Source organism: Epinephelus moara, chromosome 20 (genome assembly GCF_006386435.1).
Source record: "Epinephelus moara isolate mb chromosome 20, YSFRI_EMoa_1.0, whole genome shotgun sequence".
Lineage (NCBI taxonomy): Eukaryota > Metazoa > Chordata > Actinopteri > Perciformes > Serranidae > Epinephelus > Epinephelus moara.
In genome coordinates, this window is record NC_065525.1 from 29,368,969 (window position 1) to 29,388,464 (window position 19,496).

At 42.2% G+C, this 19,496-nt stretch overlaps 1 protein-coding gene across 1 annotated transcript in view; it reads left to right on the plus strand.

The window, feature by feature from the left end:
• LOC126408151 (transmembrane and coiled-coil domain protein 3-like) overlaps positions 1 to 11,912 on the plus strand; it is a 25,479-nt gene extending 13,567 nt beyond the window's left edge. Inside the window, exons 2-4 of the mRNA XM_050073548.1 lie at positions 5,757 to 6,727; positions 7,476 to 7,611; positions 8,467 to 11,912. Coding sequence (XP_049929505.1) covers positions 5,757 to 6,727; positions 7,476 to 7,611; positions 8,467 to 8,769 — 1,410 coding nt within the window. The 3' untranslated portion in view covers positions 8,770 to 11,912. The remainder of the gene's footprint in view (positions 1 to 5,756; positions 6,728 to 7,475; positions 7,612 to 8,466) is intronic.
• Positions 11,913 to 19,496: the final 7,584 nt, after the last annotated feature.

Below are 19,496 nucleotides of genomic sequence, written 5' to 3' on the forward strand. Positions count from 1 at the left end.
GCGAAAACAAACATTTCCCCCAGTCCGTTGCCAGGCAACGCAGCACACACGCCAGGAACTCACAAGCTACTTTGTATTTACATTGATCTGCAACTGTGTAACTTCGTCCAGTTCGGCTGATGAAACGTTGGCAAACCTGGATGTTGGCACGGCCGGATTCAGCTTCCACTCTCCCTCATCCTCATCGGTACCTCATCAGATGATCATTGATCATTCCTGACCGTGTTCGCTTAATTTTTGCTCCTCTCCAGTTTGTTGAGGTCGGCTGATGTTATACAAACACACCTGGAGGTCTGCACAGAAGAGTCCTGGCTTTCCTTTTCCTCGTCCTCTACTGACGACCATTCATAATTTAATTCAAATGTAATTTTGGGGAAAATATCCATATTCTTGGTGTAACGCTAGTGTCAGTTTGCGTCACTGTAGCGAGTGTGACAGCTGGTTAATTAACGGTTGTATTTATATTTATAACACCTGTGAGCGGAGTGATTTTACTGTTACATGTCCTAGTGATATTATACTCTATATCAGCACTCACGGACAGAATGCCTCTCGTCCAATCAAATTACTCGGTCGAAACTAACTGTATAATTGCCTATAGTGCATCAGTAGGATAGATTTTTTGGTTATGACGGATGTACGATAATTTCCCTCAAAATACGATAATTTTGAGTCTCTGGTACGATAATCCTACATTTCCCACCTGGCAACACTGCGCCTCGGTCTGTTTAAACTTAGTCTCGCTCACCAGACCTTTCTCAAGAAAAGAAAGGTCTGGCTGGGCCGACTCTCACTTTAAGATTGGAGAAAAAAACGCCCCGGCTGCTTGTATTTCTTTCAACCAATCACAATCGTTCTTGGCGGTGCCACAGCAACGGTGCGCTTGCAAAAATATTGCCGGGGGGAAACAGGTTTTGGTGTAACACGCCCACAAAAATATCGCCTACAGGACGCGAACCATGGCAAAAAATGGCTACATCCCCGCAAGATCAAACACCGCAAAAATTAGTAAAGGACGTCTTAAAAACTGCAACCGGAGGTGGTAGGGCGGGACTTCAGCGGGTGGCTCGTTCCGCCCAATGAGAGGCTGATCTTTGCAGCAAACTCCCACCCACTCAGACTAGTTTAAACTAAAAGTGTTGCGCCAATATGTCTACCCTATGAGGCAGAAAATTGGGCACATCGGATCAACTCGCCATTCCGCCTCTGTGTGTCTAAACGCTCGCAGCTGGCCGGCAAAACGGCTGAACATTCGCGGAAAATCTGGCAGTGTAAAAGGGGCTTTTATTGCATAGAAGTTTATGAGAAAATGACTGTACCTCTCATTTGATTTATTACTTCAGTAAACATTTTACAAGTTTACAGTCTCAATCGCTAGTTTAAAGTCTTCTTTAAGACAGCATTAATGTTAAAGCTTGCAAATGATGGTCCCATTTAGAGCAAAATATACGATAAAGCAGGGTATACTTTAGGCTGTGGCTGACTTGTGATTGACAAGTCGCAACCACAGTGGTGTCCTTGGGTTCTCAGTCATATCAAACCCTTGCTCCTCAACAGCTCCACCCTCTCGTCCAAATATGGTCACTTCGGGCTCAAAAAAAGATAGGAGTACAGTAGTCAGTAAACTAGTGGGTGATGTTACGGTGGCTACGTCCTTTTATCCAGTCTATGGTTTAACGTCTTAGTCTAGCGTGTTAGCATGCTAACATTTGATAACTGGCACTGAACACAATGACATCTGAGGCCTACATGAGTGACATTAGTTATGTGGTCTTAAACCAAAGTATTAGACAATTTGAAATTATGACCATATGATAGTGTAACAGGAAAAGGTCATGGTCACACATGAGTGAAACAAACATTGGCGAATACTCACCTCCAGATCACTTACATTTAATGCGAGCAAAAGAGTGGCTAAAGCATTTGCTTCTGGTGGCAAAGCAATTTCGCATCTTCGCATCGTGTGGAGTTAAACTCTGATGTCTGACGGGTGAGGTAGCAACCTCAACCAATAGCAAAGAAGTGTTGATTGTTGCTGTTTTTAACCAGCCGATATTGTTTGATATTGGCCATGAAAAATACAAACTGCAACACATGGCAGTGAGTCTGGAGGAAGTCCATGGAACGTAAGAAAATGGAAATTGTACAGATAACATCATATTTTAAGCTAGCTAACATAAGTTAGCAAGCTAGTTTTCCATGTCCGTCACATCGGGCACTGCCCACATTCAGCATAAATATTGTCTCGCCAGGTAATAGTCGCTTGCCTGCATTAACTGATATGTGACCATGCCCAAAGTCAGGGGATCACTAAAATTATTAGGATTCATTTTCTGGGGAACAGGAATGTCTGTGTGAAATTACAGTCCATAGTAAAATGTAAAAACTACATTGCTTAGTTGATGAGAAATTTCAGTCTGAACCAAAGTGGTGGACAGACAGACAGACAGACAGACAGACTGACAAACATTGCCGTCCCCAGAGCCACGGCACTATAGCATGACTAAAAACAAGTATAAAGCCTTTCTGTGTTGCACATCAAAGTGAAACCACATTCTAGGAGTAAATGGAGACGTGAGAGATGACTGTGTCACACTGTTTCACACTCACGAACAAGTTTGACAAGTTGAGTATGAGGTCACCGTTTAAACAGCTCGTAAATGGGAGTGTGTAACTAGATAATTTAAATCCTCCTGAGTGAGAATGTGTTGTTGTTTAGTGTGTTACTCAGTGTGTGTGCACAAGTGTACGTCCAGTCATACTTAATCACCTTGTTATTGTTAAACCCTGTCTTGAGTTCCACCTGACCATCATGTGTCGAGCAGTGTCAGTGTGTGGTGAGCTGTGGATGCATTGGTCAATTGTAAAGGTACTAAGTAGCTTGTGATATGCAGCCGTTACGTAGTGATGTGGAAATGCTAAGCAGGATTCAGCCCTAAGTCTGCCTGAGTTAGCTGTGATCTGTTTATTTGCTTGAAACTAGCCGTGTTACATTTGTAAAGGATTAGTGCAGCTTTGTACAGCCCATGGTGCTTGTTGTACAACACTTTGTGTTAGACTTGATCAGCTTACACCTCCTGTCATTACATGGGCGTTGTACTGTGATAAACTTGCACGGTTCTGTGGCTTGTGAGGCTGCTGTTATACTGCGGAGTCAGGACAATTGAACTGCAACTTCTCTTTTAAAAATGCTGCTTTGAAACCTAATTAGATTCTGTCTTCACAGCTGTCTTCAGTTTCCTCTTTATGTCACGTCTTTAGGTTTCCTGTCGTAGTCAAACTTGCTTGCTTGAGCCATATTTATCCTGTTTCACTTCCTCAAGTCTACCCCACACTTCTGTGCTTGACAGTGAACTATTGACACCTCAGTCAGAAACCGACTGCAATGTTAAGCCTCTATTAGGAAAATGGTAATTTACTGTAAAAATTGGGGACAATGTCTGGAAAAGGGATTTCCTGAGTGTTGTGGCCCTGTGTGACATTATCACTGACCTACATTAGATGTGCACGCTCCACTTCTTTCACACACATTAATAGCTGTTATCTGAATTTTTGTCATCCGTCTCAACTGTGTGCTATACTGTGAACAAACAGGATTAAAATTTGGCTCCTAAATCATAACAGATGTGCCAAATAAGAGCATTACATACACACCCAGATGGTCTCACTGTGGCAACAACAGACAAGCAGAATACAGCACAGGCCGGTCGCCATGTGGAATAACTGTATATGAACAAGAGCAAAGTCAGACACATCAAAGAATGCATTAAAGGAAATGTTTTATTGCCTGGTAGGCTTAGGCAGCATGTGGTTTTTTTATACCGTCATACCTAAGAGACATTTCACCAGGATTAACGGTATATGACGGTATTTGTGTAAAGAAAAAAAACAACCAAAAAACAAATGTAAAACCTGAGCTACTGGTGACAGAAGTCCTTGTAGCGTGTATGTCATTGTCTAACTCACAATGCTGTGTTTCTAATATGCAATTAGCCTAATTTGACAAGTCTTGCCTGGTTTAAATACTTTTGGGAGAGTAATAAATGGAAAATAGGCGCCCTTGCCAGAGGACCCATTGACACTTGTTGCCGCAGCAGATATCAACACATCAGCTCCGTTATCCCCTCATTCACAGTCACCATCTTTCTCAGCTTAGCTGCCTGTTCCACCAGTAGATTGACCTCTGGTGGCATGAAATGTGCACTACAATACATCGCCTCCATATAACATCTCCGTTATCAGTTTGATAGAAAAAAAAGTGTCTGTATTTTTGAAGGTATAGGTAATTATACCTTCAGGATTTCTTTCTTTTTCTTTTTTTTTTTTTTTTAGATATTTTTTGGGGCTTTTTAGCCTTTAATGGATAGGACAGATAAGCATGAAAGGGAGAGAGAGAGGGGGAGTCACATGCAGCAAAGGGCCACAGGCTGGAGTCGAACCCGGGCCGCTGCGGCAACAGCCTTGTACATGGGGCGCCTGCTCTACCACTAAGCCACCGGCACCCCACCTTCAGGATTTCTGAATACCCCGACATATATCTAGATCAAGATCAAGATTAACTCTGTCTTGGGCCCTACACCCATACTGCAGCCATAAAAATACAACATCCAACATAGTACTTCAACAAGTCAACATTATACACCAACGTGGCAATAACACAAGAAACACAAAAGGTTAAATGAACGACATCATACGCTAAAAATACCTCGACAAAAATGTAAATCAGCAACTTACTGATATATTGGAATACCTTGATACCACCCAAGTCCGTTGCATATACTCATACTTCCATGGGACCTTGAAGATACCACAAGTACAGTCAATAGGCACTAGAGGGCAACAACTTAACACCTATAGATCTTTCAGTAATCAATTATAACAATGGATGATTAATATTTACACATGTAAGCACTAACCTCTTTTCTGCTGCTGCTAATAACATGTCCTGCTAGTGTTGCAATGTTCTTCTATAGGGAAATATGTCACTTCTGCCTCTAGTGCTTTTAAAAATTGTATGACTTTTTATATTGCATCAACTTTGCCTCAAGTTTTAGCACCGAATCACACTTTTGATGATCATTACATCCTTGTGTCTAAAAAAAATCATGTCTTGTTGATGAGATCAAAGACGTCTGTGTTGTTTTTTCTTTGCTTATTTTTTTTTTGTTTTGTTAAGAGACACAAGGCTGCATCAATGTCCGTATGTCTAAGGTTGAGTATAAGTGAGCCCTTAGTTTCATTTTTTGGGTCAGGAAGCAGCAACTGCACACAGCTACAGTGGAGTCCATGGGGTGTAGCAACATCAGCAGATCAAATTGAAAAAAAACAACAACAACCCTGCTCCAGTTTAACCTAATTATCCAAACCATTCATTGATGAATGAGGGTGACAGTGGCCTCCACTGTTGTTGTGCACACATGCAGTTTTGTGTGCAATTGTAGATTGTAATCGCCAGTCAAAGCTGTTCACCTTCATTTGACCTTTGGTTTAAATAAGCACCCTGTCTCTGTGATAAGATAAGGTGGTTCTGTGAGATAAAATCAAATAATGTTTCATTACCAAGAGGAATGAAAGTCAAAACTAGAAAATATGTTCTTGTGTGCTCTTATTTGTAATTGGAAATAAAATTGGAAATGTAGTTTTTGTTAACATTTTCCAGATGACTTGTTTTACTAATTAGACAAATTTCCAAAGATCATCTCTGCAAATGCACCAAATCTAATACAGAGTCTAATCTTTGTTTCTTCTCTTTGTAGGACCGGAGTTCTGAGGGCAGTTTCCCGAGCATCTCTGGGTCGATGCGTCGGGGTTCCTCAGAGAACAATCTGGACCTAGATCTGAGTGATGGAAGTCCTGGTCCCGCTCTGGCCTTCGAGGTCCATCGTAGTCGTTCCTGCTTGGATAACCTCCAGCAGAAAATACTTAAAGTCACCGAGCAGCTGAAGATTGAGCAGACGGCTCGGGACGAGAACGTAGCTGAGTACCTGAAGCTGGTGAACAGCGCGGACAAGCTGCAGGTAGGGCGCATCAAGCAGGTGTTTGAGAAGAAGAACCAGAAGTCAGCTCAGAACATTGCCCAGATGCAGAAGAAGCTGGAGCAGTACCATCGAAAGATGAAAGACAGTGAAATCTTCCATAGTCCATCCCCTCACCCGTCCATTGCACACAAACACAGCACCATACCCAGAGAGTCTCCCAGAGAGCTGCTGAGGGACATGACTGGCAGCGGCCGACACCCGACCATGGACAAAATCAAGACCATCGGTCCAGGTGTTTCCCTCTCCCCTCCTTTCTTCTTCAGCAAACCCAGAGAGTTCGCCAACCTCATCAGGAACAAGTTTGGCAGTGCTGACAACATCGCCCACCTCAAGACCACGCTGGATGCTTCCTCACCGCTGCCCACTGACAGCACAGGAAAGGGGCTGAGCAGCAGCACCTCTCTGGTGGGCAAGCCCAAGTATCCCAGTGATGACGAGTGCTCCTCAGGGAGCGCCTCAATTTCAGCAGACAGTAACGGGGCCCCAGCAGGGGGAGGAGTGTCAGCGGGGCAGGTGCAGGGCCAGCAGGCCGGGGGAGACACCCACAGCAGACTGGCCCTGACCCTGGAGGAGGTGAGGGAGATCAAAGAAGCCCAGAGCCAGCTGGAGGAGGACATGGAGGAGATAAAGGCTCAGTTTAAGAGAGAGTATGGCATCATCAGCCAAACACTGCAGGAGGAGAGATACAGGTATGTCTATATTACGTCAAGGAACTGTATATGACATTCATATTCATAATTTAGAGTCTGCACATGGTTTTGAACATGGAGCTCGCTCAGCTGGCGGCTAGCAGCTAAAAGTGCTAGCAGGGAGAACAGTGCTAACAGCAGCATTGAGCTAGCATTGTTAACCTTGGGGAGAACCAGAGGATGGACACAAGGGTACTGCAAGGACAGCATGGGTTGGGATAGCGGTATTAGTAGTAACTGCTGTGTGAGTACAGTGCAGAGTGGTGGCGATGAGCTGGCCAGTGGGATACACACACAGGGATTCATATGGACTCACATGCACTAACATGCATGCACCGCAGGACTGGTTACCACAACAATGAACAGTTAGGATTACAACAGACACAGATGGAGCATGACTTCATTCTCAGGACGCCGTTACTCCATTATATTTATATAAATAGCTATTTGCTGCTGTGTTAAAGCTCTGACTGCCGTTTACAGCTCCTTTTTAATATTTCATTGTCCTCCATACATAATACAGCACCAGGCTTGAAGTCCAATATGTAATTATCCAGGTTGAGAACAGACATAATGAAAACTAAAACATGTAAACAACCACAGCACTTAAGGAATTTGGGGATACGTATTTAGTAAATGACAGATGTAATTAATCACATTAACATTAGCAGAAGCCCTATATACACAGTGTGTTTTATATCTGCCTATAAATTATCATTTTTACTAATACCTCTGCATCATCTACCAGGTACGAGCGCTTGGAAGACCAACTAAACGACCTGACAGAACTTCACCAAAATGAGATGACTAATCTGAAGCAGGAGCTGGCCAGCATCGAGGAGAGGGTGGCCTACCAGGCTCATGAAAGGGCCAGGGACATACAGGTATATAGTAGTTTTAGAAGTTTTTTCAACTCCAGGAGTTCAGAGCCTTCTGACAAAAACGCCAGGCACCTAGAGCACAGTAATGCAAGGTGCGTCGCAGCACAAAAACAGTGAGCAAAAAGCTTCATTCTCATTAAAAACAATTAACAAGCAGCTCCTGTGTTCAGTGAGGTAAAATTACAGTTTTTGTAAATGAGGTCTGGCTATGAAGAGATGATATACAAGTCTCAGTTCAGTTTCCCATGAGAAAGCGCTGTCTGTTTGGGAAGTACTGATCATATGACTGGATAAATGAGACTTGAATTATATTGCATTAGTAATGCGAGAGTTTGTAAACGGATGTTTTGATATAGTTTTGTGGTTGTTAAACGCGGACCCCTGTGACATCAATTCATCAGGAACTTTCTCAGTTTGGGGATTTTGCGTTTGTGGAGGCATGTGAGAAAAACAGTCTCTTTCATGAGTTCAACATAACATGGGTTGAGTAATTGATATATGAAAGATCATTTGGGGGGGGTAAAGTGTTCCTTTAAAGTAAAATCTCAACATGACTGAAGCTTGTCTGACATCTGTTAATAAGGCTTCTGCGTAGCTCCAAGAGATGAGGCCATTATCATCTAGACGTGAAGGTATTAATTGTCTGTGTGTAGTGATTTCCTTGATTAGATGACGTTAGAAAAATGAAAGTCTGTTTTGTCATTTGACATTCATCTTCTCTGTCCTTGCGCCTCTCTGCTGAAATGTAATTAATCTTCTAATGGAAGCTGAATAATTGAGGAGTAAAAGGTCAGCATAATGCCCTTTAGCCATTTGGAAAACATTCAGACCCTCAAAGTCTCTCTCCATCTCTCGCAGGAGGCGCTGGAGTCGTGTCAGACGCGTGTGTCCAAGCTGGAGCTCCAGCAGCAGCAGCAGCAGACGGTCCAGCTCGAGAGCCGTGACGCCCGAGTCCTGCTGGGAAAGAGCATCAACATCATGCTGGCCATCATCACTGTCATCCTGGTGTGCGTCTCCACCGCTGCCAAGTTTGCCGCTCCAATGATGAGGAGCCGGCACCATGTGGTAGCTACCTTTTTGGGAGTTTGTTTTCTGACCATATTCTGGAAGAACTGGGACCGTTTACAGTACGCCATAGACAGGCTGCTGGTGCCTGCCTGATAGAAAAGCGTGCACACTGAAAATAACACTGCAGAAACATGGACACTGTCTGTTGTCAGGATAGGACTGTCTATGAGGATTGGTTGTACAATCGTCAGAAGACACGATCACCATGCATTCACAGAGGTCACTGTTTTTTAAAATCAAACTGAAATGAAATTTTGGTGATTTTTTTTTTCTTGTCTAGAACTTGAATGTGTGTCGCTAACATTTTTCATTTAACCTTTAAAATAATATTTATATAACTAGTTTTGTTACTTCTTTAAGGATTGACATTAAATCATCAGAAGACATAAAGTTAATTCAAGGATCAAGAAGGGTGGACAGACATGCACATGAGACTAATCTTTACCCCAGTTTTTTGGGAATTAATTAGTAGATGAGGTCAAATTTGGCAAATGATTATTCTTGCTTCAGTTCGACTTTAACATTTCTCAGACGGTTGAAAACAACACAAACAAAACCTCAAGCTTTGCATCTTGTTGGCCACAGATATGAAATGTCACCCTTGAAGGGATAGTTGATCATTTTGGGAAATACCCCGAAAGTTAGATGAAAAGATTGATACTATTCATATAAATGTTAGGTAAATATGAAGCTACTGCTAGCGGCCAGTTAGCTTAGTTTAGCATAAACACTTGTGTAGTATGTGAATTTGTCAGGGTAGTATTGTCTCGAATCAAACGCGGCTGTTTGACGGTCACAAGATTTGACAGCTTTTCTTCTTCTGCTTGGCAAATGCAGTCAAGCCTTGCGTTATCTCCAATAGAGTGCTGCAGCAATGAGTCCTGAAACCCGGAAATGAGTTAGCGTTTTAGCACTCCCATTTCCCTTGTCTTGAAGGCAATGGGTTTTTGGTTGTGCTTGAAATGAGGTCTGAAGTTAACACAAGCTTTAGAGACTTCCACATTTTGTTCTACGAAATAAAATATGTCCGTAATACCCACTCGTAAATCTTGAAACCTTTGTGTCTTAAAAAAGAGGGTTGCTAACAAGTAGCTAAATCAGACTACAGAGCGTCATCACGACAAACTGCGCTGAACACATCTTTGCAACCTTGTTGCGGTGGCGATGTCGACCGTAGTCCATTCCTAGCCAAACGTTAGGTTTTTACCTCTGGCGATTGCATTTATACTTCAGAAATAATAAAAGTGTGTAAATCTGTGAAGATTATCTTGCCCCACAAAACGAGTAAATATAAACTTTTGTTTGCCACAGAACTAGCAAAAGTCACTTGCCAAAATATATGTTTACTGTATCTGCTTTTCGCTCACTTGTCTTCCTTTGTATTTATTTATTTATTGAACTAAAAATGAACGCTTTCACGGTACATTATAAATGTTTGTGGCTGTTACTGGCTGGCTGTATCACCAGCTAATCTACGTTACTGAGTCATCGATAGCTGCCGCATTTTGCTAATTTGTACAGCTTATCAAACGTCTGCCCACAAACCTAACACTAAACTCTTGTATAATTGAGACAAAGTTAGCATACATAAAAACCAAACGTAACTATGCCCCTAGATCGTATAGCTTATGCCACAACACAGGAGTACCTGATGACAAAATGTGCTGCTGTTAGCTAGCTAGCAAGCTAACATTAGCATTAGCAATATTGTTTGTGGTACCCAATGATTACAGAATTAACATCATAAACAAACTTATGGCTTATATCTGACAGCAGTAAAGTGGTAGTGAAAAATACACATATGCAGCATATTTACAATGCTTTGGTGTTTATTGTGGGAGACGGACGACATTTCACAAGATTGAAATGTGTTTGTGGTCAAGCCCCTTGCGCTTTGTTGGCAACATGGCGACCATTGAGGTTTAGAGATGTCCAACATTGCACACTCAAACTTCTTTGACTGTCATGAGTGCACAATCTTGTTTCTCATAGTGTATTGCATTTTGCCATTCTTCTCAGTGTGAGCGCACTTATGCTCTCAAAATATTGAGTAAAAGTACAGAAGACATAATATAGGAAACGGCTAGCTACCTGTTTCCCCTTGTTTTTAGCCTTTACGCTAAGCTAAGCTAACTGGCTAATGATTGTACCTTCATATTTAGTGGTTTAAATCCTCTAACTGCAAAACTAATCATAAAGCACGTTTCCCCAAACTATTCCGTTAAATGAAGAATCTACAGACTAAAACACAGAGGCAAAGGTCATTCTGTTTTTTCATGTGTTCATTTTCTTAATTTCTTATTGCCTTGTCTGCCCTGTGTGGTCAGTCATCTCTTAAAGTTCTTCTGTTTATTGTTCCTGATGTTTAAAGTGCAATATATTTGATTTCTACGAGCACTGTTTTTAAAATGTTTCATTTAGGAGTGTACATTACACGTCGATGTTTTACAGTGACAGGGTGCTGTGGAGGGGGGTTGGGTGAGGAAGTGTCATTAATGTTGGCATGAGAGATCCATAACCACTGAAGCCACTGCTGGGCTCGGAAAAGACCAGCTGTCTCCTCTCTTAAGGGCCAAAAATCAATCCCACTGCATTACCGTGCTGGTGCTGTGGTTATATCAACACACACCAGCTCTGCAGAGCAGGAACACATGCACACACACCCATACAGCACAAACATGAGTTTGTCACTTGGCTCTCTTTATGTCTTTTGGGTCAAATGTTTGTCATTTATACTAATAATGTGATTGAGAGGCGATGGGTTATACTGTGATACAAGGCCTTTTTCTGAGGAAAAATGCATTTCCCTTTTTTTAAGAAGCAACAAACAGCCTTCAGTACTCCAATGACGACAGAGGAGCATGTTACAGGCTCTAAGTGATGATCTATGAGCCAATTTCTCTTGGACTGATTAATGTGTTATTTTTCATATTTGTCTTACGAACATTGCCTATCATGATCTCACATGAAGCTACGGACCACTTTTTAATGTTTGTCTGCCATAATAATGTGTTTGTGTTGACGTTTGTTGTCGTCTTCCTGTTGTTCTACTGACTGTATCATATTTTTGTTCCTGTTTTTACACATTTGAGGAAGTTTTACTTTACAGAACTACAGATGTGGTTTACATTCTCTCTTCATCTCTGGTGCACTACGTGATCAATCAGTTGTGTTTTCATGCATTACGTGCCTTTGTCTGACACGTTCTGTTAAATTAAACAAGCCTTTTTAATCAACGTTGTATTTGTCATGTTTTTTTCTTACATATTCCAGTATTGAGAAGTCTCAGTTATGTGGACGTCAGTCAGAAATAAGAGGTTACTTCACCATATGACACTGGTGTTAAAAAAAGGAAGCAAATGGTATTATGTCAAAGGGAACTTCTTCTCTCTTTTTTCAACCTGGACCCTATTTTCCCACGTTTTTTGAAATTTTTGAAATTGGTCCAGTATTGCGAGAGACCTCTGCAGCTGTAGCAGTGAAACAGGCTGTAATGTAACCTCTGTAGTGGCAACTGTGCATCTTTAATTTTGTTTTAATTAAAACTGCTCTTTTATCCACTAACAGGCTCTGGTTGCTTTTAGACGTTCTGACCACATAACAGAAAGGATCTATATATTTAAAAATTAGATGTTTTGTCACTGGTCTGCTTGTTATTGTGACCAAGCTTCACACATGGAGAAGTATTGCAAAAGGTTACTTGCAGTCAGTTGCAAAAAAACAACTGTGGAATGTTAAGACTTGGACATAGTTTCCGCATTGAATGTCCACAGACAGCTGCAGTCACATGGACATGGACCGGCACGTGGTTCTGTTGATGGGACAATTGATGGTCCGTGTCAGCTCCCAGCTGTTCACAGGAGGAGGTGAGCTTACTGTCCTCCCACTGCCAACATGGGTAAAAGTGAAATTAAGAAGACACAGCTGGGTTTTGAGTGAATATCTGTTGAATATCCAACTTAAAACTTAACTTCTCCATGGCGACGTGGCTGCAGTTGGCTTGGCCACAGTGTTTTGGACTGGAGTGGAGTATGAAACTGGAGATTAGAGCATGTGCTTGCTATGCATACAATCTGTGCAGTCACAAAAAAATGGGCTGTACACTGACATCAGCATATGGGTCTGTGTGGACCCTCGTGGACATATGTAGATAATGACATTTACTTTATATGGACTCTCGTGGACACACTAACGTGGAAACTGTGAATTGGCCTTTAGTGGGGTCCAAACTTTTATTTTTTTTAAAGATAAAAAACAATGACTGGCCAACTCACTCAGTGTAAAAGTCCGTAGTATAGGCAGGCAGTCCTAAAATGCATCCCAGGCACTCTGGCTGTGGTTAAAAATCCTTTACTCATACATGGGTAACCGATTTGTTTTGACCAGAGATTCTTCATCAGGGTGTTTATTTTTTTTTTTTAATTTTATTTAACTTTGTTTGTTTACCATCTGTTTATGAAGACACATTAGTTCTGCCTGCATAGCTCCTACTTGGTACATGTCTTCAAATGGAAAAATATGCAAAGTGATCTTGCTTGTTTAACCAATATTGTGTGATGGGCCACATATAGTATATTCTGAACAACAAGCTGCGAGTCATTTAAAATCAGTCCACAGGCCACGATTGGCGCCTGCGCTAGACACTGGACATGCCTGGGAGTGCTAGGAAGAGTTTCCTGTGTTGAAGCACAGAAAGCGTAACTTAATGTTATCTAAGAGATTTTCAGTGTCATGGTTGAATATTCAGCTGATTTCAATGATATGGAAAAGTGTAAGATTTCAAAACAACTTCTCCTTGAGCAAGACTTGGTTACACACACTAACAAACACATAGGATCAAGCAAAAGGTACAGAAAGACGTTACATTTCTCATCAGGGTCTTTTCCGTAATGTTGTCAGACAGTTCTAAAAACAATCTGAGCCTGTCAGTGGCAACAACAAGCACTTTTAATGGACATATATTAATGGTGCACAGTTGCCCATTCAGATTACATTGCAGCCTGTTTTAATCAAATCAAGTTTATATATATAGCACATTTAAAAACAACTGCACTTGACCAAAGCGCTTAACAAAATAACAGAATGATTATAAAACACCACTACAAACAACCAAAGGCCATTGACAACATGTACGTTTTAAGATTCTCCAAAGCTTTGGAGCAGCTACTGCAAAGGCACAATCTCCTTTACCCACCAGCCTCGATCTAGGGACAGTTAAAAGACATTGTTCTGAGGATTGTTGGAGATGGAGTAGGGGCTGAGAAGTTCAGCAATATACTGGGGTGCCAGCCCATGTATGGCCTTAAACAAAAAAGAACCTCAAAATCAATCCTGTATTTGACAGGCAGCCAGTACAGGGACGCTACCACTGGTGTAATGCTGTTTCATTTTACCACTACATCTGCAGCGGTCTCTCTCAGAACTGGACCAGTTTCTAAAACTGTTATCTCCATTATGCACTCAGACAGAAAATCATTGGAAAACAGAGTCCAGACTGAAAAATACATTAGTTTCCCTTTAACTGAAACTTCCTCAAGAAACCTCACAGCAGAGACTGAGTACACGCTTCATTATACAACTGACAATGTCTTTGTTTTCGCTTACAGGCATTTGCAACAGAATAATAAACCCTTAGAAAGACACAACACGCATGCAGTTTCTAAAAAGTTACACTCCATTAATATGAATACGACAAATATTTGCTGTCTCTTGCTGCTAAATACTCTCTCCTCCACCACCACTAGAGGGTGCAGGTGCTGCACTGTTGACACAACAAAGACCAGGACAGCATATTGGAAGTGTGCTGCATCTTAACAGCCTCTATGGTACCCGCCAGGCTTTGTGTGTGTTTTACATATAAATTATTGATTTCCATTCTGTCAAAGTAACTGCAAACATTAAGACTGCAGCCTCACAGAAGGCAAAGACTTTCCTGTGGTGGTAATGCCACAATATGGAGGAGTAGCGCCCTCTGCTGTTGTTACAAATCAACATAGAGACTACAGTTATTCAGAGTGCAAAGCTCCACATGTCTATACATTTTCATCAACATTAAATCTATGTTATACTGTACTCCACGCTGTGAACGGGAGTGCTCTCTGTAGACTGTAACTGTGACTGAAGAGGTTCCCATCAGGGTGAATTGTGGCACACAGGATGCTGAGGCTTACAGAGAGATGGATTAAATTCAGTTACAGCCACTTTAACGATCACTCAGCTGAGCTGGTACAGCATGAAACAGCACACAGCTCTAACAACATCACACAGCCACAACAACAGAAAAATGACACACAGTGTGAAATATCACCTTCAAATGACAGCTAACACACACTCAACAATACAGCATCAACATTACTGCTGCATATCAATGTCAGGGAGCAGCAGGAACACACACACACACAAACACACACACATCCAGACAAAATGAAGCTCATGCACGGTTAAACTCAGCCGCACTGCAATATGGGTCACCTGGCACAGCGGTGTGCACGGTTTAGTCTGCGTGACTAGTGCCTGCCTGCATGCCAAACAGAGGCACAGGCACACGGCAAGATACAGGAACAGGAATGGGGATGATAGACAGATAGCTTTACTGGGGATCTCTGGCTCTCACACAGTGTTCCCGTACTTTATGAGTGCTTAAGTTTGAGAGTTGAATCGTGAGTTGTGTGCGCATATGTGTGTGTGTGTGTGTGTGTAGGACGGGCTGTGTTTTGTGCATGTGTGGAGCAATTAAGGGCCTCTGGGGGAGAAGAAATACTCAGATTGGTGTGACGCAGAGATCCTGACTAACACACACATCCACCCACACCCTCACACACACACCCTCACACACACACACACACACACACACACACACACACACACACAAACGCACACACACACACAGGCTTAAAAATGGGGATTATGAGCTATATTTGTAGGTGTGAATGGAGAGCAATATTTCCTTCCCCAATCTCTCCCTCCCTCTCCTCTGTATTATGTGATCTGAAAAGTGAGCGCTTCCCTTTGATGTGCGCTCCTATCCTGTGTGTTTTCCAATGCGCTCTCTCTTGTGGCTCCTGGAGCTCGTTGGTCTATTCACTGGGCTCCATAATGAGCTGCTAATTATCCCAGGACCTCATCAAGTCTCTTTGGGCTCCGCAGCTAAGCCTCCTCCTCACACAGGTTGGCATGGTGACCGTAGGGGATGGGACCTGCACGGAGGAGGCCACCAAAAGGACCGCTGCAGCTTCACTCCTGCTCTCTCCTACTGAGGGGGTGTAAGAGGGACTTTTTTTTTCACTCCCCAGAGGACAAAGAAGAGAGTGGGAAGTGTGGGGATAGAATTAGCATTATGCATGGCTGGTTAACATTTTGTGTTGTGTGTGTGTGTGTGTGTGATTATAAATCCATACGTACATGAGTGTTGTTTGTGTGTTGAACTCATATTATGGGAAAGTTCTGACCTCTCTGGCAACTTCCACACTGATTTAGACTCCTCTGGCAGCACTGGGCCCTTCCCATTTCCTGTTTATGGTGTCATGGAAACAGGCCATGCTCCCTTCCTCTGCTTTTGCACCATAACATAAAAATGTAGCCTGCACCTCGCAAAGAGCCACAGCCTCATACCTCAGCAGGCACAAGACCTGCAGCTGTGACGCCAAGGCGTCTGTGACCAGAATTAGAACCTCCAATGACGAATTCATAGAGACGGCCGGCGGAAAATTTCAGATTTATGGCAACATTTATCATCAAGGTCCTCGTATAAATCACCTCTTAAAATGCCCTAATTCAAAGGCACCTCCAATTTCCCTTAGTTGCTAGGCAACCACAGAGCGCCACAGTGATGCTTGGAGTTAAAGGCTGGCAGCCCAGTGGTGTAAGAGGATTGTGGGGTGAATCACTGTCTTTTATAGCTCTGAGGTTCCATTACATGGCCAGCTGACGGTGACAATGATACACTGTCACTGGAGAGTAATTATACAGCCTGCTCATCCCTCTGGTGCATCCACAAGCAAATTATGTTAGTCAAATGGTTGTAGTGGGCCTTGTATGTCCACTGCCACTGGACAAGCAGTTAAATATCCTAATCAGTGGAAATAATTTGAGAGATTTTACAACATATGGTCCTTTTGCTTTGAGCTCTGATGATTTGATTATTGAAGAAACAACAGTGCCAGCATATTTAATAACATAATTTATCATCTATTTTAAGTCTGCATGCCATATGTGATGTCTGGTATTGGTCTGTATGTCTCTGTGTTTAGATCTCTTTTCTTTAAAGCTGTATTAAATGAACCCACTATGGGGCACTGATACAAAAATCAGCTTTCAGACCCCTTTTGACCTCCTGTTGCTCCTGCTCTCTGTGCATGTAATCCACCACCTCTTAAAAGCACACTGCAGACAACATGGAGAGACTGGAGAGGCAGTAATCAACAAATACTACCTGCCCTTGGTTTTCTCACAGTTTCATATATAGGACGATGCACCATGTAAACACAGCTAAATAAAATATGGGGCCTGATGCAGATGCCTGCTTTGTCCTGTTGGTAATTCAGCTTCGAGTGGACTTATATACTCTGATGTTGTCTGTCTGTTTTTCTGTCTTTTTTTTTATTTTTTATTCTTCATCACATGCCCACTGGCTGCAGATGGACATTTACTACTTTATTAAAAACAGCATGAACAAATTGGAAAAGTGCCCTCAGTAGATTGCAAGTCTCCCAGGGCACAGACTGTAAATATACATGCCTCCTCTATTTTTGATGTGTGTTCAACTTCTCATAGCAGGCACTATGTGAAATATAGATAGTCTGGTGTGAAATTATGAATGAATGTAATTTTGATAAATAAAATACAGCCACAGATCTTTGATTCATGTCAATCATGTTAAGACTTTTAACAGTATTAATTTTGTCTGTAGACTATGCACAAAAAAAGAAAGAAATAAACACTATTAAAACAGGCAGAAAAACAAGAACAATTTAACTACATATCTACTTACTTACTCATGGCAGAAGTACAAATATCGTAGAAAAATTACCTTATCAACAAAATCTGCAAGTCTATAAAATCAAGCCGGTAAAAGCTCCGTTTCTGCTGCGCTTGGTGGAATTAGGTCCTTCCCGGCTCCCTTACAGTCACGATGGCGGGAAGCTAGCACAAAATGGAGACCAATTCACCTCGTAACGTATCTAGCTTTAGTGGATCATAACTTATCGGGTATGGAATCAAGCTGCAGACGCTCCGGTTCAAAATGAGATTAAACTTGTATCTGGATATCAATCTCCGAGCCATGACGAAGGCCAACATGCCTGCAACAGGTAAGGCTGATTGTTTTGAGCTAAGCCGATATCCGGAAAACCTGCGGCCCCTACCGGCCGGTTAAGAGGAGTGAGGAGTCAGCCATGACTGACGGTATGAAACGGTCAATAAAACAGGTTTTTCAACTATGTTGAATCACCACAGTTATGAGATACCCTCGAGCATACATTCATAAATGGGCACACAAAACAATAGGCTAATTGGTCCAGCAGTATGTGGTAATAGCTGCAGACAGAGGGACACATACATACACCATCAAAGGTATAAGTTAACATGAGTCTGAAGCTATGCTAGCTGCTCTGTAATTATGTACTCTGGTGCAGCTATTCTTCGAGCTAAATGCTAATGTTAGCATGCTAACGTTAGCGTGTTAACATTAGCATTTAGCATTAAACCAAGCACAGCTGAGGCTGATGAAATGTCATTAGTTTTGCAGGTCTCTCCTGATAAACCAAAGTAATGACCAAATTTAAAATGTGACCTGATGATAAAGCTAAATGGGGATAGTCAAAGTTCTTAATCCTTTTGGGCACCATGATTATGTGTCCCAAATTTCATGGTAGGGCTGCACATTATACAATAAACTATGATATTATAATTACGTTGACATTCATTAATTCATTCTCTATAACCACTTATCCTGTTGGGGGTCGTGGGTGGGCTGGAGGTATCCTAGCTGACGCAGGGCGAGAGGCAGTGTACAAAGGGCTGACACATAAGCCCTTTTTAAACAGGAGTTGTGCAAATTTGCAGGAAAGCCCAATCAGTCTTCTTTCAGCATTGGCAGTATTAAAGCAAAATCAGGGAGTGTAGCAAAATGCCGCCTACCTACTTTTGTTTATACAGAATGTGCCTTTTTCTGGGTAATGGGGGCGTGAGCAAGTAACAAAACCTGTAGCTCAGCATGTGACGTAAATAGTGACATGGGAGGCAGTGTTTCCCACAGGATTTTGGGAAACTATGGGGGGGGGATTTGTATATTTTGTAAATCTTATATTATCTTTGTAATATGATTATCTTATATAATGTTATTACTATCCTAAAACATTCTCCAGGTCCTCTGAAACTCTGCAGGACTTATTTCCACCCTGCCCAGCAGCAGTACTGTGGCGAACGGTCCCTAACTGCGGGGAGAACGGAGCAGGCTTCCCCGGAGGTCCGCCGCTTTTCCCGGTCTGCTCGCAGTGTACGAATATACGGAACTGCGAGCAGACCTCCACGGGCTGATGATGCAAAGGTGGCCTGGGAGGAGGTCACCACAATTGTAAATCAATGTTGGGTTTCTCTCGTGCATGCGCTCTCTCTTTCTCTCTTGCAGTCTCACTCTGTTTCTTTTCTTTTGACTTTTCTAAGATGACAGATGCTGAATATATACTCCCTATCTGATGCTGTGGTTGTTTGTGGTTGGCTGAGAGGGATGTGAACTCACTAGTTTGCAGCTGTTTAATCAAATCAGGTTGGGTTTCCATTACGCGTGCCAAACGTGCCAATCCCCTTTGATCTGACATCAT